The sequence below is a fragment of the Antedon mediterranea genome, chromosome 11, assembly GCF_964355755.1.
Source record: "Antedon mediterranea chromosome 11, ecAntMedi1.1, whole genome shotgun sequence".
Lineage (NCBI taxonomy): Eukaryota > Metazoa > Echinodermata > Crinoidea > Comatulida > Antedonidae > Antedon > Antedon mediterranea.
Genome location: NC_092680.1, coordinates 6,454,391 through 6,480,535, shown reverse-complemented (window position 1 = coordinate 6,480,535; position 26,145 = coordinate 6,454,391). Strand labels below are relative to the sequence as shown.

At 31.7% G+C, this 26,145-nt stretch overlaps 1 protein-coding gene across 1 annotated transcript in view; it reads left to right on the top strand.

Moving 5' to 3' along the window:
• Positions 1 to 13,797: 13,797 nt before the first annotated feature.
• The window catches only part of LOC140063072 (G-protein coupled receptor 54-like), a 61,936-nt gene continuing 49,588 nt past the window's right edge, over positions 13,798 to 26,145 (top strand). Inside the window, exon 1 of the mRNA XM_072109509.1 lies at positions 13,798 to 13,885. Within this exon, the coding sequence (XP_071965610.1) occupies positions 13,798 to 13,885 (88 nt within the window). The remainder of the gene's footprint in view (positions 13,886 to 26,145) is intronic.

Sequence of the window (26,145 nt, the reverse complement as noted above, 5' to 3'; positions counted from 1 at the left end):
TGCCTAAAAAAGAATTTGTAATAAATGTGTGGAGATGTGTGGGAAGAGGTGTATTTTACTCAGGAACAGAAATAGAAAAATGGAAGATTGGGAAACGGTCTTACTTTCGTTTTTATTTCACCAAATAATTATTTAAATGATTGTATATTGTGTTATTATAATCAATTTGTTATTGTATATAAACGTATTGATATCGTGTCATGTGAGTACAGATACGAAAACTTTTAATCAATATAATCATGTTTTTTCTTAGCGTATGTATGCCAACGTAACGTAAATAAATTACGTCAATATATTTATTTTCATTTTTAGATTTAGAAGCAATACCATCAAATGGATTTTAACAGGTAGATTGAAAGAAGCGATATAGAGTAGAGAATTTTGACGACTATTTAGGCCATTAACATTCAGAATAAAGCAAGGCTTAACTTAATTGAAAAAAAGCACATTATGAACGTTATCACAATGCTCCATTGTTCTAATGTCATGTTTAATAATTATTTGTGTAAAAATACAATTGAAAAATATAGTGCTTATTTCTTCGTTAGATTAAAATGTTACCAAAGGATAAACATGTTCAATTGGAAGTTATTGGACATAATGAAAGGGACTTTAAAAATAAAAATAATATTTCTGTTATTTTTGTAATATCTTGTCTTATTTATCAGATTAAATAACACTGATTTACAATTGATAACAGTGTTGTTTATTATTTAAATATCAGTCTTGACAACTGCTTTCTGCTTTACCGCTGGCGAAAAATAAGTTGGTCATTATTAATGTTGTATTTATATTAATCATGGAAATCCATGGATGGGAGCTGTCGAGATGAAATAGACAAGTATTAGGGTACAGTGCAGTAGCTAGAGATCGTTCACTATGACAGAAACATGATGAGGCTTTCGTCCAGCAGTGGACTGACAATGGCTGATGATAATGATAATGATGATGATGGTTTATTTAATAATAAATAATAGATAATTTAGGAGCTATCTTTTATACTACTACCAGGCACTACTACTCTGGAGTTGATGTTTACGCTGCTTTTGGTTAGGATCGGTGATTCAAGGAATGATACACCACATATTTCGAAAATTTCAAGTAAAGTAAAAAAATAATAATGGTTCTGTAAACACAGTTAAAAGAATGCAGGTTGCTGGTTATTTACCCGTAATCATGATAGCGACCTCTAGAGACATTTCGATACAAATCGCACTCGACACGTTCTATTTATTTACTCAATTTGCTTTCAGTGACTTTAAAGGACAGGGCCTAAAATTGTAAAATAATTTACCAAACCTAATGTTCTATATATATTTAGTATTTTCAGAAATTTAAAGGGAATTAGATCAAATATGCCTCTTTCAATTCTCACATGACTTTATAGTATTCCCTTTGAGGTTTCTAATAATTACGAATGAAAATTTCAATTATAATTCATTTCTAATGTATCTATTTTTTTTCTGCTATGATTTGCAGTATATAGATCATATATAACTCCATTTCTAAAAACAATACGTGTATTTTCTACGATTTACTGAATATTCTAAAATGTCAAATAACTTGGAATATAATAAGATATAAAATATCTCATGAAAATATAGGTCAATTGATTCTGATATCGTACAATGTGTGATAAAATATAAGAAATATTGAAACTATTAAATAAAGCAGGTTTATCGTCTTTTCAAAAGAAAGCAGTATGCAAACAACTTTAACCAAGCTCTGACGTCATAAACAGTAAATCAATAAAATATGCCTAGAAAGATTATTCATCTTCGAAATCAATTTGTAATACTATATTTGTATCAATAAAGATAGTCATAGAGGATGAGTTTTATGATATGCATTTATAGGGCATTGCCTCACAAAATAAAATCAATAAATGAATTACATTAACACGTCAACAAATACTACCTAAGCCCTATGGAGCCTGATGGGTATTCATTACATGATTCTAAAAATAGCATACAGCTGCATATTACTTACTTAGCTGAAGTTTTCACTTCACTTTATTCCAAACCACAATGTGTTACTTAACACCTTATCAAATGATAATATAAATATGAAAAGGAATAGGGCAATCACGAACAAACAGAGCTTTACAACTGTTTAGGCATTCTCCAGGCCCGTAAAAAAAGGGGATGCTCCGTTGCAGTGCACATTGCCCTAAAGGCACCTAGATGACGTCAGACCAACAGAAGTCTCGAAACGCGTTTGGGAAACGTACGTGTACTCTACAGTATAATTATACATAGGGATATACAAGTTAAAGGTTTACAAAACACTCATAAAAATATTTTAACTTGTTATTGAATCGTTACTGAAAGAGTCGTCTTATACTTCACAGTAAATCAGCATTACTGTATGGTCACTCCTCACAGAGAGCAAATCTGCACATGTATACCTACTAGAATACTTTAAGCGATAACAACTTACCTTAGTTTTTCATCAATATACATCCCATTTTTGTCTGACAATACATTAGTCTACGAAAATCATTGAATTTACGATCTGCAGAGATAGAACATAAATAAACATACATGAATATAAATAATTTCTACATAAATAGAACGTTTTGAGTTCAATAATTTATTTATTAGCACGTGTTACCTGGAACATTATTTACAACATATACAATTGAAAAATAAAATATCAATATTGCTTTACGTTTACCATTTTAAAATTAATACTTTTAATCTATTTTGTAAATGCATACAGTACAAACTAACGTGGAGGCCTAAGTGGGAATAGCAAGCTGTTAAGTGGTAGGGTGTTATTATTATAAATTTAATACAGCCTTTAGATTATGATTTATGATTGTAATCTCGTGATCTAATAACAAACAATATACAAGTTCATTTACCTTAGTCAATAACCACTCATTTTGAGACGTAAACTAATAATTACGGAAGTTTATTGTACAATTATGTTAACATTTTCCATAATTATACAGAAACTAGTACATCTTTCGAGATGAGTAGGTGGTTTCCACGGTGTACTAGTATATACACAGCCACTGTAACTTATCAAGAGGGCCTCATGATTGTTTATGGTCACCCTCTATAAATAAGGTGTAATAAAAAAAAAAATTATATATCAATTATGGCCAAAATAGTCCCACACTATTGATCATTTCTATTTTGAAGCAAATTATGAGGTTGTTTAGTACCAGTACTTTTTTTCTAAAAGAACCATACAACCTTCATTGACAATCAACGTTAGTAAAACCAGGGAAGAGTGAAATTAATAACTAATAATTTAATAAAATTAATTTCCCTCTTCCAACTCTCATAATCAATGACCCATTCAGTAGTTAACGTTGCTGGAGATTGTATGCCGATTTTTTCAATATAATGCGAAACAAAATTGTGTGGAAGGATCTATAGTTGTATACGTTATGTTATCCCGGAGAAGGACTTCGGTAATCAGGGGTAATCAGGGACAGCCTGGACTAACTAAGTCATTCTAATGCGGTATATACCCCCGCGTACCAGATTAAGATCTTCATTCTAAATTAGCCACTACGCCTTAAAGGCCGCTGAATTAGCCAATAGCATTTAATAAATGTCACAATTTAAAGAAATTTAATATCTGTTACACTGCACAGTAGTTAATATATATAAATCCAAATTCCTTCACTTGCACTGATGAAGGGCTAGTGTTGCCCGAAAGCTCTGCTAACTTTTCTGGCTGTTTACTTTATCGTTTTGATTTAGCTTTCCGCTTTTTATTTTTGTATCTCCATTGAGATCCAGCCACTGATACCCACAGCATTGTCATTTTTTTCAGTAATTTGCCTTTGGATTTATATATATATATATATATATATATTATATATATATAAAAGTATCTCTTCGGAGATCCCGCCTCGTGAATAAAAATACTGAAAGATGAGGGCGTATCAATTTGATCTCTGGTGCGCGTGCGTACAACTGAGGACTGGTGCTGTTCCGCCGTACCACGCCGAGAATGTTAAAGAGTCGCTATCCAATCGAGTTTGAACAATACCATGAAAGCCCCAGTGGTCTAATGGTTAGGACATCTGTATATCAAGCAGGCGGTCCGAGTTCGAGTCTCGGTTGGGGCGACTTTTTCTCATTCTCACAGATTTCCTCATCTTTATCGTTTCAAATTAATTAATTAAATTTCAGTATATCACCGGGCGATTTAGAATTAATGTTCATTGCCTAATGTGTTTATATATATATATATATATATATATATATATATATATATATATATATATATATATATATATATATTGTCACCGAACTGAACTTCTAACTATCAACATTGAATATTAATATAAATATTATTAGTTAGTGCCGTGTCATGTGACAATTTTTTTCAGTAAACGCAAAACGGTAACGAAGATTGAAGACAGTGAAGAATAATACGTGATATATATGTACAGACGTTGTTTTAGAAGAACAATATGTAAATATTAATAAATTACTACCAAATAATGACAAAGTTGCAAAATAAAAAATGAAAAAAAAAAAATTGCGCTTGCGCAAGTATAGACAATAGTGTTATAACACTGAAATTAATCAATGTTAGTCGGGCTAACTCAAACCAATGAACGCACAAGATTTTCCTTTGATGTCAAAAACCGATATTTTTTTTGCAGTACCGCGATAGAACATCGTGGCATAACATTACAAACCATTAATGCATCAAGCAAGAATTAAAATTTAGAATCGCATAAAAGTACAGAAATCTACCCTTGCCAACCGCAAAATACTTTCTTCCTTAAAAATGATTGATTATTATTGCACATGCGACATGTCTATTGAGATATTCTTTCATTTATTGTGAGTTGACAATAATTTGATGGGACACACTTGCATAATGTATATACATCATTCGTATATTCCTTACTGCAGTAAACAATTTTTCTTGACAGTAGCCTATTTTCTTGTTATAATATTATGAGATAAAATAAGATAATTTATCATAAATTAACAGGATGTGATACGGTTTTTGATCTCAGAACTAAAATTACAAGATCAAATTTTGATGATGAACAGTTAAAGTTGTGGAGATGACGTGACCTATGTTAACTTGTTTTATTGATAATGCGTATTGATTTATTATGTTTTAAATCAATACTATCCCTCTTTCTGAAATATTTCAACAGTAGTTTAAGGAGATGAATTTAGAAAGAATTAAAGATGCAACACCTATTAATTTGAAAGATAGCATTTTTTTAAAATGTATTCGCTTTTCTTCTCTTCACTGCAAGAAAGAATTACTAATAAAGTACTGGCAATGACTGATGTAAGCTCTAACAATTTTAGGCAAAGAAGAGAATAGGAAATAATAGATTAATATGTCATATTAAAATAGAAAGAACTGGCAATATCCATTTTGAAAAGTATATTTTTATTGTTGATATAAGTTTGCGGTACACCACGTATATTAGTTCTAAAAAGAACCGCTGAGTTTCTCGACGTTTCGATCAATATGCTATGATCGTCCTTAGGAGTGAGAATGCAGAAAGTCCAGGAAACTTGGAATATAAGTGGAAAACGGTGGGATTGGTGTTAAAGCCAGAAACAATATCAAGTTCACACAATAGGAGGGATTGAAACTAGCTGTATAAGAGCATTGTTTCTCATGAACAATAGTGAATTGAAACTAGCTATAAATATGAAAGAATGGTTTCTGATAGAATCGAAAACGTCGAGAAACTCAACAGTTCTTTTCAGAACTAATACATAGTGCACCGCAAACTTATATCAACATTTCATTTTGGTATGCAAACCTTCAAACAATATATTTCTATTATCATATTCTTTAGGCCTAATTATCAAATTAAAACCTATTTCTAAAAACCCAAGTAAATGTTGAAACATTTTTTGAAGAGAAGGTGTATTCACATTCACATATCAAAAAAATATGAAATATTGTTTAAATGTTTGCATTGTGAATAAACACAATTTAGGTTTGCAGTAAACAATGTGTTTCAAAAGAAAAATAAGGTTGTGGTTGTGCAACAATCGTCTTCTGGTGAGAAAAGTTAAATGATATTTGGTGGTTTCGATTAGTTTATAAAGTACACCTTACACAAACATATTCAGGCCTAAAAAACCATTTTACTATATATTGACTCGCAATAGTTCTTTTTATAGAAATGTTTTCAATTATTGTATTGAATAACGTTTCATTTAAAACTTTAATCTCCAGATCTTTTATCTTAATTTATTATTTACTAATAGTAAGTGTTATAAAAATAGATATTTCGTGTAATTTTAAAATACTGCATTTTTATCTATATAATATTGTATGAATGAATAATAATGATTGACTTAACAAAAGGTGTTATTAAATAATACAATTAAAGACAACACAATATTTTAATATTATTACTGCTGTTTGACTTAATATCTTTTAAAATGATATTTAATGGAACATAAAAAACTAATATAAACGTATTGAATTTTAAAGAAATAAAAAACCTCCAAGGTCTTGGATAGCAGTAGTTGCATTATTAAAATATATAATTAAACTATAATACCAAGAGAATTGAGGCTGTGAATGGAATTTATAATGTTTGCAAGGATACGATTAAGAATAATAATACTGCTATAAATAATACAAATTTATACTTTAGAATTCCCTTACACAGTAGCCAAATATGCGCGTATTGCTGGTGCAATAGTAGTACGTTCAGAGTAAACAAGAATTTCAGATTTTACATTAAACAATATTAATTTAATATGTCTTTTTTTAAATATCATTATCAAATATCTTTGTTTCTTTATCCGCTACAATTTATTAAGGAGTTGGTGATATGTTGAAAGATCGGGAACTACCGGACAAGTATTTAGGTGGTATTGGCCGCTGAGATAATGTGGTTAGAATGTCATTTTTATATAAGTTGGATACGATTCGGGTGCAGATAATGGAACCACATCGCTGGTGAAGGTCTAGGACTAAATTAAAGCAGACGATTCTGGGTTCGGTTTCTCATTTTCACAGATTTCATTCTCTTTACTGGGTGGAATTTATTTGTTTCATGTGTACAATGTTTATAATAATGGAAATAGGTAGCTTACTCGGTTAAAAAGAATATATTTCCTGATCAATATTTACTACGTATGATGAACGTTTTTTAGATTATACTGTAGTTGAATACCAAAATAGTTCGGATTAACCATTTCTTAATCGCGAGAATTAAGTGCACGATATATTAATATACCATATTTTATACTTTTAGCAGTTGATTATTATATTGCATGCCATATTTTATACTACGGTGTGATCCAATATGACATAACTGTCATTGGGGTAATATTTATCAGTATTTAAGCATTCAACCTGTAACAATTATTATAAAATGACACACGTACACTTTTACTAGAGGGCAATCGAGCATAGCTTACAGCGCAAACAGCAATACAGAATTTATCAGATATCTTGTCTTCGGAATCAAATAGTTCGGTATGTTTTCTTATTGTAACTTTACAAATCGATGGCGTATTAATTGGTATTTTTATATTTGAAAGGATATATAAAGTATGATCCATGTAAACGTCTAAAATGCTTGGCAGCTGGTAGACAGTCCGTTAGGTCAATCATGTACTTTTATGAAACCAACCTATCGCCAAGCCTCAAGCTTTATACGTCCAGAATTAGTAGCGAATCATTCGCTACTAATTCTGGACGTTTAATTTAACAACACGGCTGATAGCAGACGATGTATACATTCAACATTGAAGCAGTAATTTGATAAGAGAGCTGATTCAGCAATAAGATGAGATTTCCACTATAAATAATTCAAATTATCACATAGGCCTACCTCTGCTTTAAAATTCATTTGAATTTTCACCAACAAGAAAATGTTTTTACTCTTATCATTTTCTGTTAGCATTTATTCCTCAACTATATAACTGTGTAAATGTTATATTGTTCCTTTCTAATATAAACCCTAAAAATGTTTGGTGTGTGATGATACATATAGGCCTACGTCAAAAAAAGTGCCTTCGTGTGGAGATCATGGGGAAAGTGTAAACATTGTGCTGGTTATAAAAACCCATGCTGTCAAATTTCTAAAATTCATATTTGACCTCAAATTGAGGTCAGAGGTCAAATATTAATTCTAGAAATTTGACAAAATGGGTTTTTATAACCAGCAAGATTCAAATATTCATAAAACACAATGTTTACACTTTCCCCATGATTTGCACGCGAAAATACATAGGGATCTGGACTATACTATTAGTCGTAGTTCGAAGTTCGACTTGAAAACGTTCTAATTCGAGCTATTACTTCAAATTCGAGATTACAAGAATTTAAAAATTACAAGAGGTTGTCCATGGTCAAACCAGGGAGTTGACTCCCTGGTCAAACATAGTATTTCAAAAGTTTGCACGTGTAGATTAATCAAACACCTTCAATGATGACGTAATATCAAATTCATGCCATTTCTATAGTGTGTGTTAATAAGTTGAACTTGTTGAACTACAGCGACTATTTGATTAATGATAACGGATCAATTTAGCAATAAAATGTTTTCATTAGTGTAATAATCTGAAACTTGGCTGTTGATATACATCCTTAAGCTGCAGATACATGATCAATTAACTAAGTAGAGTGAAGAGGTAGATACAAAGAAACACATTGAATGTATTGAAGATAAACCGGATAACTAACATTTCCATGTATAATGGAATTCAAACATTGTATGATGAAGAATATTATGAAATAACGTAAACGTAAACACATTTCTAAACAAATCTATTAAGTGGTCATAAATGCACCGTTATCTCCTCTTTCGGATAATGTCATGTTCCGTACACATTGATTTGTTATTCTTGTGTTAAATTGATTTATTGAAAATATTGACAACTAAGTTTTTCAAAGATATAAATGATACATTTCCGAGATCCAGATGAGATCAATGACGTATTTTTTCTCTCTTGATAGTAGTTTCCGATATCTATTTCTAAGACACAACATGGACATAAATCGTGTTAGTCCAGTAACACAATTTACGTAGGCTGATTAAAATGAGAAATCTAATGTAAAAAAAAAATTCGTTAAAGAGTGACGTCCGGATTAACTGGATAGATTGTATAAAAAGGCAATTAACGCATCTCGAGTCATCGAAATAAAATATTATTCCTAAACTAGTAATAATATACTCGTTAGAAGAACAGAAAAAATACTTAAATTGTTTCAAGATCCTACCTACTAATACTGTGCTGAATAATTGAATATGTAATTTTTTCTATTAACAATTACGCACTAAGTAGGCCTAATGCATACAAATATTACACATCTTTTCATTATGATGGCATGCCAAAAGCCGAAGGCTCTGCATTCCAACTCTATTGCAAAGTACATCTCGTACTGGTTTCTGTATTTCATACTCATATACTTTCTGAATAGAGGCCTATCATTAACCTTTTTAACCAGGCTGAGGTCGGGATTTGCGTGAATTTAAAAGTCAAAAAGATAAAGGATGATTACACAGTCAGATCTATTACTCCATGTTGCAAAACCTATATGTTTCATCGATATTTTTCTATCCATCTTAATGCCGGACCAGATGTTCAGATGATGAGATCAATATCGTCTCTACATCCCTAACAAGAAGGATAATAAGACAATATTCTGTTTTCAAACCTAACATGTAAAACTATTTGGTTATTTCTGGTGGAATTCAACTTAAAATGAATAATATTATGATAGAATCAATTAGTAAAAAGTATCGTAATAATTGTGGGTATCCATCTTAATGCCGGACCAGATGTTCAGATGATGAGATCAATATCGTCTCTACATCCCTAACAAGAATGATAATAAAACAATATTCTGTTTTCAAACCTAACATGTAAAACTATTTGGTTATTTCTGGTGGAATTCAACTTAAAATAAATAATATTATGATAGAATCAATTAGTAAAAAGTATCGTAATAATTGTGGGTATCTTCTGGTGGAAATTCATTGGAATCGTTCTGACACGCCGACATTCCCGAAGATTTTGCCCCTGTTAACCGAAATAATATATGTCTTTTTTTACATAGGGCCTACAGTCTTCTTCGATTAGTTGATGATTATCTAGCCTGGTATTTAAATTCAATTAACATGTATGTATTCACCCATCCCTACAATAATGAATATGCTAAACAATAGTTCATAGAGTCAAAGAGACAGAGTGATATTGTTGTACCTGTTATTTCATTTTTATTACATTCTTTTTATTGTTATGTAAGTAAATTGTACAGTAATTTTTGTAAATGCAACGTGTTTAGCCTTGCGGCCTACTTGTTGTAAGTTTTTTACCCGAATAAATAAATAAATAAATAAATAAATAAATAAAAGCATGTTTATTATATGCTTATACATACATTTTTTTGGGTGATATTTTGTATATTCTGTAAAGCCGATTTTCCACTAGGTGAATTTGTTCGCGCGAATCGAAAGCGCCAGCTTGTACGCATGTGTATTCATGTTTACATCTTCCAAATCCTACTCTACGCATGCGTATTAGCTGACGCCTTCGATTCGCGCGAACAAATTCGCCTAGTGGAAAATCGGCTTAAGATCATTTTAATTCAGACCTTTTTATTTGAATTGCCACATGTGGGATGATTAAAGAATTTTGAATTGAATTGAATTGAATTTGTCATTGAGAAATCAACATAATATAATCTGAAGGCATGTATTTATTTTTTCACTATAACTAAGTCATTCTTACGCATATTATAATTTATGTATTTTTGTACTTATTTACACGACTATTTATGTACTGGGCCTACAATAAATACAGTTTGCTTTATAATGTTAATGCAGAAATTATATAGTAACCATAGTCACAACCAACAACCAATAATGCTCAATTTATAAATCGATTATATTGGTTTAAGGAGAATATTGCTTTATTAAAATGTTGTTTTATTATGTGTACTTTATATAATTGTGTACTTATTTGGATTACTTTCTGGTCTAATTCACTTTACAAATCAATGAGAAAACATTTACGGCAATCGACAACAATGTGATATGTCGATTGGACAGCACGCGTTTTTTAAATCGGTTTCTGTCGATTTTTAATTTCAGAACGACGCAGTCGTAAGAATGACAGATAAAAGACAGTAAAATAAAATAGATATAATATAAATAAACAATACCAAATTACGTTAATCGTAAAGTAAACAAAAGTCCTGTAGAACATTTGCGGAAAAATAATATTGTAATAGTTAGTTCTAGGTACTTACAGGGAGATGACATGACCATTGATGATAGATTAGATGATAGCTTGAGAGTCAACTTGTGGGAGAGGTGTTGAGCCGTGAAATGTGCAAACATGTTACCTTCAAATGTAGACCTACAGTACAAACAACCACATTTATGCCGCAAGAGGCCAGACGGAAAAATACAATATACACCAACTAGGATGGAAATTGTCATATTTATTAAATGACGAAACACATAATAGCATATATAAAATAGATTTGTAATAATGGGGCAGCCCATAACTAATTTAGTTCCATCTTAGACGTATACATAATGTATGGGCTGCCTCTATCAAGTTTACCGTATATGTACGGACAATAACTACTACTAACTAAACACCTTGGTTATTACATAAAATCACATAAATATATATCGAATGCTAAATATAATATGCATGGTTATCAAGAATCCAAAGATTAACTTGACTTACTAAACTTAAACTAATTTAAATACAAGTTTGATGGGTAAATATGCCCAAGTAATGTAAACTTCAAAAACTGGTGGAAGCAAGGAAGGACGGAGGGTAAATCTTTAAACACATCTACTCCGGATGGATGCTAAAAAGCGAAAGGACACATACACCACGCGGACGTATAAAATTCCCCACGCTATGTGGCTATGTCTTGAAAACATTGTTAGAAAAATCCGTGACTATAGGAATTAGGTTATCATTTTTAATGAACGAATTTGGTTGAAAAAACGATTTGCACATTTGTAAAATTTCATTTGCACATTTAACGTCAAAACTGATCGTTTTTACATCTTACGGCGTGATGTTTGCACATTAGTAGGTTATACATTTTTACAGATTTGCACATTTGAGGGTGCCATGCTTGCACAAATGTGGTTGTTTGCACAAATGTGACTTTTTGCACATTTCACGGCTCAACAAGAGACTTAACCCATGCTGCAGTGGGTTGAAATTGAAAATAATGATAAAGCAGAGAGACGGATCTTGGCGCTCTTATTCATTCAAAATGAAACTAACATTTATTTTTGACCGACTATTAATCATAATCATCATACAATATTAAACATATGGTATAATTCTCCCGAACCAAGGCCGCACAGTTCGACTGTTCGCGTCGGCAATGCTCACACAAACCCGACCAGAAACCATATTTTAAAGAGATCAGAACAGAATGTCGGTTCCCTTTGTTGAATACCGTTTTATTATGCAATAACCGTTATTCAATGCGTTGGCGCATTTCTCTTTCAGCCTGGTCAAAATCAATAACATCGGGCCCATACTAACAAATGTGAAAGACATATTGTATGCCAACGTGAAAGAGACATTCGGTAAGATTTTGAGGCTTTTTTTTTACATTATATGCACTCTATACCGTATTTAGACATTGTCATACAAAAACTTTCAGCAAATAAAATGTGATGTTCAATTATGTGTTTCAGCGCTCCAAGAACATTTTTTCACGTTTTTTTTTAATTCTCTGACAGAGTTTTGTTACTTTCTATACTTTAAATGTAGGAAAATAGGTTCTTTATTTTGAAATATATTTCTATTTTTATTTATTTTATGTTTTTTGTTAAACTTAAACATTTTGATTTGTTTTATTGAAATATATTTCCTTCGTAGCGTATCATTGGTAATTTGAAAAATGAAAAGCATACATTTTTTTTACAGGAACCTTGTTTTTAATACTTCTCTTGCTATGGTGAGAAGATTAATGGACTTAAAATATGAACAACTAAACATGGCGTGCACGCTGTGACACGACTGTGCTAATGTATAGGCCTAGATCAAGAAATTATAATTAATAGGGTCTACTATCATTATTTACTTTTTTTTCTTTCAGTTGAAATTTTGGAAATGAAAAACGAATACTGTACTATATAGTTTACCAACCATGTAGTAATTTTTGTGACGCGAACAATTGCGCAACCAATCCGAACTCAAGAATGTTCGATTGACGCGAATAATTTCCTAGACGCATGAGGCGACAGTCAGGAATTTCTAAATATGTCTGCCGCATCGGCTAAAATATGAATGATGAAAGGTTATATTTCAACTCGGCTCATCGCCTCGTTGAAATATAACCTTTCATCATTCACCTCGTGCCATTATTTGTACCATTACACTCATAAACATTCATTATTTGTATACTATTTAATATATAACCTGAAATACTATTACCTAACTGTATTGGTGATGGTATTGTCTTAAATTATTTCTTGGTAAAACATTACAATTTATCATACGTGGATTGTATAGGAATGGATTGATACACTCAACACAACATTATGTACACGGGCGTGACTTGACTGACGAATCTTAATTGTCGAGTGCAGCATTCAATGGCCTCTGTCCATGAAGGAAAAGCTTTTCAAGCTGTGTTGTGCTAGTCTATAGGAAGTCTACAAACTAATCATGTATCAGATTGAGGGAGCTGTACTGCCTCAAACGCGGCTGCGCGAGATAGATTCACTTTTATAAGAACGTATAATCTATCAGATTGTCATAAACTGGAATTGCTTCAAGACTTGATATTACTGTTTATCTTAAATGCGGCACATGCCAACGTGTTACCATGGACGAAAATTCAACTGGAGTTTTACCTATGTCTACAATACCAATAGCCAGCGTGCTTTCGTTAATTACACTGGTTGGAATTGTCGGTACGTAAACAGTTCATTTAGTATTTAATATTAATTATGTTTGCGATGATTTAGTTTGTTTACATTGCTTTTTAAGTGGTGTGGTAATGACATATTCAAAATCACCAACGCTTTATCTTTACGTTGGAGATGGAAGAATATAATGGATAAATATTGCTATATAAAGTAACATGGTATTTTGCAAACAAGAAACGCCTAATCGACAATTATAATTAATATTTCTAGTAGCATAACATATTCAGTAAGAGTTGATGGGTGACTTCTTTGCACAATGTATTATTGGTATAGGTTGAAGTTTTTGTAATTAAAAAAATCCGTTTGTATTGTGATGAATATAACATCTTGAATCCGATAAGTAACAATTTTATCTAAAACATCGTTATTAACCTGTTCATTTTAAGACGAATGCTTTAGATAAAATATATTACATTACTATCAAGTGATCGATTATTTTCAACAGATGCTTTTGCCATTCCAATTTCATTTTGTTACTTATTATATTTTTCATAAGTTGAATACCCAAAACGATATCAATCATTTGTGACAGAACATAACAAATTGCTGCGAGTACCGTATATCGTCAAAGTATATTATAGTTCCATTATTCGTTAGTTAGTAAGTTCCGTTAGTAATTGCAACCCAGAGGATTGTGTGGAATAAATTGTGGTATGCTCATTTCGTGTAGTATCCTCAGAGATTACATTTAAATTCAGCCTTGTCTAAATTGATTCTGCTTTATTACCAATCTGTTACCAAAGAATAATTTATTTATTTTGTTTATCGCTTGTGTAGTACTAACGATAGACATCTCTCCATTTTGTACAATAACAATAAGTTTTGTTAATCAAAAACTATAATGTATTATTACCGTGTGTTGCAAAAAATGTATTCAGCACAACCACTATTATGAATGTGCTAAGCATGGTTCCCACTATAGACGCAATACAAGTGAGTTTTAACCAATGACAAGCTTCAGCTCGAATAATCAATCGCTTGTGATTGGTTAAATCACTTAAGTTTGGTTCCCACTAGAACGTAACGCAAGGACGTAAACGCAACGTAAGCGTGTTGACCAATGACAAGCGAAGTTATAGACAGTTAGCAATCAAAAGCGAATAAGCCATCGCTTGTGATTGGTCAATTCACTTGCGTTGTGTTACGTCCTTGCGTTGCGTCGCTAGTGGGAACCACGCTTACGCGACGAAACGCAATGACGTAAGTACAACGTTGTTGCACTTACGTCATTACGTTGCGTCTCTACGCGGACCTAGCATAAATGGGTGTTCCGTTTGTTTCAGTGTGTCTTCACAATATAGGGGTGTCACAAAGGACTGGTTACTGGTTTATGTAAAACCAAAATTATTAATCTGTATAGTGTTTGGTTGGTCAATATCACTCTCGAAAATAATAACTGTTTGTATCTAGCCTATTTTGAATGTCCATCATTGTTCCATTAAAAAAAATGACTTTGTTGATATGATAATAGTAGTTATGAATAATGATTTAAAAAAACCGTCATAAAATGGCAATAAGTCGTGGTAAATACTCAAATGATCCGATGTGATCCCATTCACTATCCGATGTGTGTTGGCTCTGGTAAACAGATCAGTCAAACATTATGGGGCAATTGAAAGTAGCTGATAATGTTGCGAACTCTATTTTTCTAACATGCACATCTCTGCAGGATTTTGAAAAATAATGTGGCCAAAAACAAACATGCTTGTATAGGTAATAAAAAGGTTATAGCTATATTTTATAAAAACGTATAGCCCTTATGACGCACACATTAACCGTTATGTGTTTTCCGCATAGCAAGACATGAACAGTTTAGTACCTCTTGTGAATAAAAAACAAGTGTTCAAGCCAATAATTAAGTATTCTGAAGATGATACCTTAATGCTTGTCGTGAAAAGGCGTCACTAGCGTTCAAACAGAATAGACACAAACAAGGTAATACAGTTAACTCCATGTAAACGCCTATTAGGACGCTGACACTTTTCGTTAACGTGTGTCATACAAAATTTTCTTTTTGAAATGTTCTTCGAACACTGCCGAACCCGGCATTTAAGTGTTCAATACAAAATTAAGGGTTTGACGTGTTTTGACGTCATTAAGCCTTAAGATGTGGAATAATTACAAAGTAGATCAAATACAATCAACATGCATTATATTCACTATCTCTGCAAATGTTGACGTTTTGTAAAAATAATGTATTGAATTAATAATGTTTGTTTTCAAATGATCATTAAACCAGGTTTTTTGTTGTCTTAAATGTACGTTCCGTAGTCAATTGTGATTTAAAAAAAAAGAATGTAGACGTTAGGCAGGAGAAAATAGTTTTGTAGGCCCTTCTGGTAACATTTGTAAAGTACGAACTTCATAACATTTAGCTATGTTTAGCCTGGTGTGTTGTCTCGTCGCTGAATAAAATGTCTTATTATTTTTGGAAGAATTATTTAATACGGTACAAATCCGGGAATACCTGATATTCTCGCTAAAGATTATCGCAATATGGCCATAGGCCTACAGTATATAGTACTATTTTTTAAAATGTAAAATACATGACTTTGTGACTTTTAATTTTCGTTCAAACAAAAACAAATGTTATTCCTTGTTTCGTTCCTGAGAGAGCTGATATAGCTGTAGCTTTCGTTGTTAAGAATGTTAAATGAAAGATGTAGATCATTTAAGGAAGAGAAGACACTACACGGAATGTTTAATGTATTTATTTCGATAATGCTTCATACAGTTGCTCATATTTTATAAGTGCTTATCATTAGTCTTTCAATTACAGTGGAAATATTCTACTTATCACACGCGAAGAGTTAATAATTTAGCAATGTTCTCTACTAAAGCGACTGGCTGATGGTACCACCTGTTAATATTTGAAAATGCTTGAAGTGTATATTTTAACACACTGAGTGAATCCTTTCCATTTCATTGGTTAATTAAAAACGTATGAGTATTTAGTTCTACTCAACGGGAAAGTGATAGTTAATGGTGAAACGAACTAATGAATAGGACAATTGAACGTTAAGTTTTAGAAAGTTTTCGTTCGAAAACCAACCCATGCGTACAATAGTTCGCATTGTGTATGTTTTGTATTCGTTGAAGAGAAAATGTAATCAATAATTAAGAGTTCTATTGAACTCATAAATACTGTCTATTTAACTCAAACACATAATTATTACAATTATAAAAAAAATACACCACTAATGTAGCGTCTAAAAAATGTTATCATATTATAGAATAATATGTTATTTCGGTTATATTTGCAATGTCTTCTATATCTAATAGCTTAACTTATAATGACATTGTATTTAGTTATGCATGATTTGATTTGCGTAGGAACATAGTGTAAACATCCATGTAGTTTGTGTAACAATGAAGTTGCCATATTGTTTAGATACATGTTTCTTCCACAACTAGAATCAACTCAATTCTTCTTTTCACTATGATATATCCAGAATAGACTGCGAGGACGTATAAGACTCGCTTGGCCAGTCTCCTTCGATCTTCCTCAACCACCAAAAGGTATTTTAGGTCTCGAATTAGATGTGTCTCATTAGACATCAGTTGTAGTCTCAAATTAGAGGGGTATCGGAATTAGAGGGATATAATAATAGTGGAGGCTGCAATTATGTTGCAATTACTGGCATTGGAATAGTCATCTTGAAGTAGTCTTTAGTGCTTGAAATGTTGTTTTATAAATCAATAATAGTTAGTACAGTAACATGAATATTAGATTTGTAATTTCCGCTGACTACCTCGTGCATAAAAATATTGTTTATTAAGATAAAGTACGAAAGAAATCGAAGGTTAAATTCCTTGGCAGGGCTGTGTCATACTATTCAAATTCGGTTAGTACTCTACGTATTTGGTCTGTTGTACTTGGAGGGGACATAGAAGTCAATCCTGGCCCGAATGCTACTAATTCGAATAATAAAAGTAGCTCTTTAAAGGTGTACTACCAAAACGTTCGTAGTGTAAAAAACAAAATGGAATCGTATAAATCGGAATTGTTTAGTCACATGTGCACAAGATACATAGACGTTGTAGCACTAACTGAAACCTGGTTAAATAAGACTGTAATTGATTGTGAACTGTCTTTAGATGGCTTTAATCTATATCGCAGGGACCGGCAAGAGGACAAGAGAGGAGGTGGAGTTTTACTATTAATTAACAACAAATACAGGTCGTGTCGTCTCATTAAGTTTGAAGATGAAAGTCAAGAACTAATGTGGGTCAAAACTGTCTAGAAAAAAATGTTTAATTATTGGTATATATTATCGCCCACCATCGGCACCTAAATCTCAAATCGATCGTCTCTGTGAGTCTATAAACAATGTGCAATATGAATTTCAGGGCTTCAATCATGACGTTATGTTATTAGGAGATTTTAATCTACCTGAGATAAAATGGCGTTTGAATAGTTATAATAAGTGCAATATTGTAGAATGTGAAGCTCCCGACAACTCTAATGGCAAATTTTTTATAGATAATATTTTACAGGGCAATAATTTTAATCAATTTGTTTATTTTCCGACATGTGCCGATCACACTCTTGATCTTGTCTTGTGCAATACTATATGCCATGAAGTTTCATCCGGTGAAGATATTTTCACTTCTGACCACTGTGCAATAAATTTTAAATATCCTATAGAGTTTACTAAACACCTTATCAATAATGACGATCGATTGTTACATAATTTTAAAAAACTTAACAAATTAGATTTTATACAAACGCTTTCTCATATTCCTTGGCATTTACTTGATCTTGCCGTTGACATTGATGAGGCAGTTAATTTATTTTATGATTTTATTTTTGCTACTATCAAAGATCTCGTCCCTGTTTTTAGACCTAAGAGAAAACTCCCACCATGGTTTGATAATGAGCTCTACACTGCTCTGAAATCTAAAGAATCATATTTTAGAGAAAAAAAACGTAACCCCAATAGGTTAAATATTGAAAATTTTCGATTTGCTAGGTCAAATTTTAAACGACTTTGTAGATTTAAGTATCGAACCTATGTTAATTCTTTATGTTGTAATTTAAGTTGTAATCCGAAACGTTTTTGGTCTTGGATAAAATCCTCAAGAAAAAACAATAATAACATCCCTTCAGAACTTCATTTTAATAATCAGTCAGCTTACACTGTGAAAGACAAAGCAAACTTACTTAATCAATTTTTTTATTCTGTTTTTAGTCCTGTTAACAACGATTTGGATATTCCTAATCTTCCTGAATATCCCATTGATTGCTTATCTAAACTTGAGTTTAATCAGGAGGTTATAGAAAAGCACATTAATGAAATTGATTCTCATAAGGCTTCAGGTAATGATGGTCTAAGTAATATTGTTTTGTCTTTAGCTGCCAAACCTCTTTCTTTCCCTTGTAAAATTTTATTTGAAAGATGCATTTCTGAGAAACGTTTTCCGATAAAATGGAAGCAAGCTAACGTGTGCCCTATCTTTAAAGCTGGTTCTAAATCTGATGTACGTAATTATAGACCGGTTTCATTGTTGCCAACTATTTCTAAAGTATTTGAAAAAATTGTTCACGACCAAATTTTTAAACATATATCACCAGTTATTAGTGACCATCAACACGGATTTTACCCAGGGAGGTCTTGTGAAACAAATTTGTCTGTTCTGTTGTCACATGCGTATGACGCAATAAATGCAAAAGGGCAATGCGAAGTTGTATATACAGACATGGCTAAAGCCTTTGACAGGGTCTCCCATAAGTTGCTCTTGTTCAAACTTCAACAATTTGGTCTAAATCACGATTTAATTTTATTTTTTACTAGTTATTTATCGGAAAGGTTTCAGAGAGTCACTTTTGATGGTAACACGTCTGAATGGCTTCCAGTTTTATCTGGCGTGCCTCAGGGGTCTATTTTGGGGCCTCTTTTTTTCATTATGTTTATTAACGATTTTTCCTTTGTTCCTCGTCATTCTAATGTTCTTATGTTTGCTGACGATATTAAATTATTTAAGTCTATACAAACCTTGAATGATATGTTGTTGTTACAAGAAGACGTTGACAGACTCATTCACTGGTGCGACACTTGGAATATGTCAGTCAATGCCTCTAAATGCAAATCAATGTCTTTTACTCTTAAGAAAAAACCCATCTATTTTGACTTTTATATTAAGAATTTTATACTTGAAAGAGTCTCTGTTCACAAAGACCTTGGTATTTTTTTAGATAGTTTATTAACCTTCTGTAAACATATTGATTTTATAGTTTCTAAATGCAATAGACTTTTGGGTTTTCTTTGGAGACATTGCAGACATATTAACGATAAAAAGGCATTAGTTATTTTATACAAATCTTTAGTTAGGTCGAATCTTGAATTCTGCAGTGTTATTTTTAACTCTATTTCTCTTGCCCAGTCTTCTAGATTACAAAGTGTACACAGGTGGAGGAAAAATGGCAAAATCAGCACTGTGGTTATGTTACAAGAGTAGTCAAAACACTATAGATTATCTGATAAAAATCCTAGAAAGTAGGAAAAATTTTGCCATTTTTCCCCTGACTGTACAGAACAAGTTTTGTCGATTTTATGTGCGTAAATTTGTTTCTATTAGCAAAGACGTTCTTATTAATTTAGCGAGTAGGCGTAAGTTATTTGATTTAATTTTTCTTTTTAAGGCTGTGAACTCAATTTTCCATGGTAATTTTGAAGTGTACTTTCCTATTTCTGTTCCACAATATCAATTGCGTAATCCTGCTTTATTTTCTATATCAAGAGGGAGGGTAAATATTACTAAAAATGGTTTTGTTAATCGTTTGCCTAAGTTATACCACTCACTATGTAAAATTGATGGATCTGTTGATATTTTTTTTGATTCCCTTGCTTGTTTCCGTCGCAAGGTTTTGTCTAATGTAAGTAATATTTAAATGTTGTCTTGTTATCTGTTGATTTTTGCTTGTATATAATATGTTATATTTTACGACTTTCAACCCTGTTAATGGTGACGTTTGGTCACTGTAGGGTGATGATGAAATAAAAAAAAAAAAAAAAAAAAATAACAGCTTCTCTGCTTTCTACTAGACTAATTTTTTTTTGCGCGGATCAAAGGTTGGTTGTGCAATTGTTCGCATCACAAAAAAGTACTGACATACGGAAATAAAAAACATGCGCATGTAGGCCTAGACCATCGATCCTTGAGAATAAAATGTGCTGGTGAAAAACAGGACTGCCATTAATCTGTTTTACCACAATATAACATTGACAAAAAAGTTCAGGAATCATTATTGTATAATTTTGTTTTATTGAATTTTTTTTCCACTTATCACAACAAGTCAAATGATTATAACCTAGTTTGCATTCATATACTAATCGTACCATATATTTATGAGCAGACTGTTTTCTCATTACAGTTTACAGCATAGCAAACCTTTTTGTTTTATAGTTTTTTTCAAACGTTGGTTAATCCTAAGACTAGCAGATAGTTTAAATTGCTTTGTTTTAGAGCAAAGGAACATTAACATAATCTTTAAGAGACATTTTGAACTGAGTCGTTTCAACAAAAAAGCAATTATTTACAAATGTAAACCTTAGCTGTGTTATATTCTAGCCACATGCATCATTAAATTATTATTATTATTATTATATACACTTGCATTGATGAAGGGCTAGTGTTGCCCAAAAGCTCTGTTGATTTTCCTGGCTGTTTTACTTTATTGTTTTGATTTAGCTTTTTGCTCATTTTATTTTGTATCTCTATTGAGATCCAGCCACTAATACCCACACATTTTTCAGTAATTTGCCTTTGGGTTTATATATATATATATATATATATATATATATATATATGTTTAGTTTACAATGTATGAATGCATTATTAATTCCAGCAAGGCTTTTATTCAACTTAAAAGTATACTGTTAGATACAACTATAACTTCACTATAGTCGAAATTACATAGATATGGAACATAAAATGCAAAGGCAAGTCGTATTGTATTACTTTTTGTACTAGTAATAGTTATTTTCATAAATATAAGTTGTAAGATGATAAGGTTTGTTATGGAATATGTTGTATGTCTTTATGACTTTAGTTTAGTTATGAGAATGATGTTTTCAGGTATTGTATTGCCCTAATCTTTATGACTGTGGCCCCGAGTTTGAAGTATTGTTTTTATATCTTTAATGATTAGAGCTTCTAATTTGTAATTATTTTATAGATTCTTGTTAAATTAAGGATAAAGTAATCAAATCATATTTTCTGTTATTATAATGATTATGAATCGAGTTTTTTTCGTATTTCAATATAATCATTTTAGATCACATTTCTTGAATAATGTAATTTGGAACCAAGTATACATACATTTTTTTTTGATCGGTGTAATAATTTGAGGTATACAAATGGAGTTTTTATCAATATAATTGTGATCGAGTACTCACATGTTATATTATGTTCTTGATCGGTATGATAATTTAGGATAGAGTACATAAATCATATTTTGTATTAATGTAATAATTTAGGGGATCGGGTAATAGGCCTAGGCCTATATATTACGGTACTAATTAATGTACCAATTTATAATAATAGAGCATTAATACATTATTGTTAATTAAAGACCCCTTCCCTGCAATTTTGGACGTTTTTTGGAAAATAATACATATATATCACTTTAAAAACATTAAACCATGTCATTCCTTGTCTTAAATGTACGTTTTATGGTAAATTATGATAAAAAGTGAGAAACAATGCACTACCTAAGTAGCTCGCGGCGATCGACCTCTCGTGGACGGTCTTAGGCCTAGCCTAGCTAGGCTTAGTTTTGTAGGCCTAGCTGGTAAACATCGGTAACGTACGAACATCGTACGCGAGCTATATACCTAGCCTGACGTTGTATAGTTGCTGCATTAATTGTCTTTCTATTTTTGCCAGACTCCGTTGATACAAATTGGGGAAAACCCGGTATTTTCGCTGAAAAGTTAGGAGTCTTCCATTTGTTTTGGCCTCACGATCGATCGAAAAGTGGGCGAATTACAGGTGAAAAACAAAAATATCAATCCGCGCGCAATGCATTCTGGGATTTTTAGCGGGCCGCTATAATTATTAGAATCGGATTATTTTTCACATTTTTAACCGTTTAAAGACGAAAAAAGTTATCGCAATAGGACCATATAGTATTATTTTTACATTAAATATAGTTTGTGATCTTAAATTAGATCTAAAAAACGTAGGGAATGGGGCTTTAATGTAATACATTTGGATAAAGTTGGCCTACTAAAATTATTTCTGGATTGTTCTAAGAATTTTAGATCGTACTACACAATTTATTTCTTCATCATTGTAATAATTCGATTAAGCGTATAGTACTTGACTCATTTGAATCAACGCGACTCTACAGCTCACTATGTCGGTCGGTTGGTTGATCGGTCGGTTGGTCGGTAAATACTAACTTAAGCACGCGACTGCAGCCATGTATATGGCCTTGTTGATTACACTATTTTGACTGCACACGACTACAAATGTTTTGCATCAAGAAGCATGATAAGCAATACACGCCATTCGCACTTTTTTTGATCATTGAATCATGCGGTATAATGAATGTTAATTTTCAATACGTAAAGCACTTTATTACATTCTGAATATAAAACACAATAGATGCAACAAACGTTAATGCGCTATTATGCCTGAATTAATGTTGTTACAGTTATTTACAGTGTAAGTAAATTAACCATTCTTTGAGAGAAATGCACTTTCTTTCAGTGTTACTTTAGTTATCTAGTTTTTCTCGGTTACAAAGGCTCTCGGGGCAATTCAAATTAATGTTCGTTGAAATGAAAGATTTTCATTATCAATGTAAGGTTGTATGGCGTGTTAGTTAGGAAAATATATAGTTCTAATTTATCATGTCATGCATTTTTTGCTACAGTACATTGTTTATAATGATATGCTATGCCATATGACATACCTTCTTTTTCGTTTCAGATATCGAGTTGAATAAATTGAGTGTTTTCCATTGCCGCTTATTTTACGTGATGTTAAAATCCCAATCCGTACGTTTTTCAGATCTAGTTTAAGACCACAAACTACATTTAATGTAAACATAAATACTATATGGTCCTATTAAGGACCATTAAAAGGTTAACAATGTGAAAAATAAGTTGATTCTAATAATTTAAGGGGTCCAATAAAAATCCCAACATGCATTGCGCGCGGATTGATATTTTGGTTTTTCTTCTGTAAATCACCCACTTTTCGTGTCTTAATTAAATATTATTGCAATTATCGCCTTAAAAATTCTATTTAAAATATTTAAAATATTAAATAATATAAATATATAAATATATAATTTTTACAGCGCAGTAGGTATTTGACCTAATGGTATCGACTTCTGAAAACCTTTACCATTGCCGTTGTCTTTTCTCGTTAGAATTATCTGGCGTTGTAATATTGAGTTTTTTTTTTGCTTGTTGATGGAATGTTTTTTTTATTGTGTACAACAATCCATTGCAATCAGTATAATAGAACCGCATTCAATTAGCCAGTTCCGTTATCACGACCGGTAATTATACAATTCCTTTCAAATTGAAGTAATAATCCAATAATACCAATTGCCTTTCCAATACAAAATGTGTCCGACACTGCAAGACGTAGTTAAGACTACATTAACGTTTACACATTTGAAACAGGTGTCATCTATGAAATGCGTATCACTGTATGTCCTGTGAAGTATTAATTACATGTGTTTATTTCCTTCGACGAATTATTTATTCATACAAGAACAGGTTTAAATGAGGTATGGATTGTCATATCAATTAATGAAGTCATGAAGAAGTGGTTGAATCAGACTGCTTGATTTTACTACTACCGGAGTTTTCGTCAAGGTCACTCAAAATGGAATATATAGGCTAATATAATATGGAAACATACATGGAAAGCTTAAAATAAGTATTACTTATAGACTGAAACAAGTTCCGTTAGCGAATCATGTGGATTTTTTTTTTTTTTTTTTTTTTTAAATCTCGATAAATGAACAACAGGTGTGTTTCTATATTCGGCTACTTGTAAAGCACCATTATTATTTGCAGGTAGTTGATGATTTATACTCCCTTAGAATGCGCGTAGTACCCATCAGTCGCTATCGGAAACGTTATAGTGAGTGGCCCATTGCGCCACACCGATCTTGATATTTATTAATTTAAAAAACGTAGGCACGTAAGTATATTCTCCCAGAAATTTTTCTCACTGCAAAATGTGGAAAATAAGGAAACATGCCTATATGATGCCGACACATTTGACATGACATTTGAACGGATCATATTTAATACAGAATACAGATACAGAACTTTTTTTTTGATTGTCCAATAATATGATAAACAAATTAAAGAAATATAAATACTAAACAGATAACGAAATATACATAATTATCTCAAAATATAATTATGACGACAGTTAATACGGTAGTATAATAATCGAAAACAAATTTATATTTCTGTTAGTCAATACGGTACCTAACATATCCTGGTACTATACCCTACTTTATAGTACGTATATCATGACTTGATTAGCTCATCATGATTTTCACGAACGCCCTAAATCATGCATTTTGGAAAATTTTTTTAAAATCTTTTGTTTCTAAATTTCAAACATGTAGGCCTATTAACCGATTGATATATCTTCGAATAAATCAAATTAATTTTGTATACGTTATATACAATTTTATTTTGTTTCTTCTTTTATCTTACCCTTATGTAAATTATAACACAGGATTTTCTTTATTCATGCACGCAATGGGACCCAATGATGTTTTGTAGAGGGGGTACTCTAGCCACAACTGGTGTACGACGCCCTCTATTGGATACTCGATTTATCAAAAATACATCAAAAGGACATAGGCCTATTTCCAGTGAGTGAAAGTACATCGCTCAGTAATGCCCGCATGGCCTAAGTTAAACCAAACCAAGTTTAGTAATCTCAAAAAATAATACAATGGATTTATTTTAAGTCTGTCTGCTATTTTGCACGACATACTGATTTGTTGTTGGCTATAAACGACATCTTTTCTCTGAATCTGTTTTATGATTTACACCAAAAAAAAAAAATATTCATGAAGCCTTTACCTATCTCGAATACACAAGTTTAGTTAATAAATATATCTATTCTAAGTCGTCCATGTCAAGGTGCTTACACTTGCTATATATCTTCTCTATCAAATCACTAAAAGTCTGAGTATACTTGATGCCCGAGGTTCATCTCTTGTCATATTTATATTCTCTGAAGAGGACAAGTCA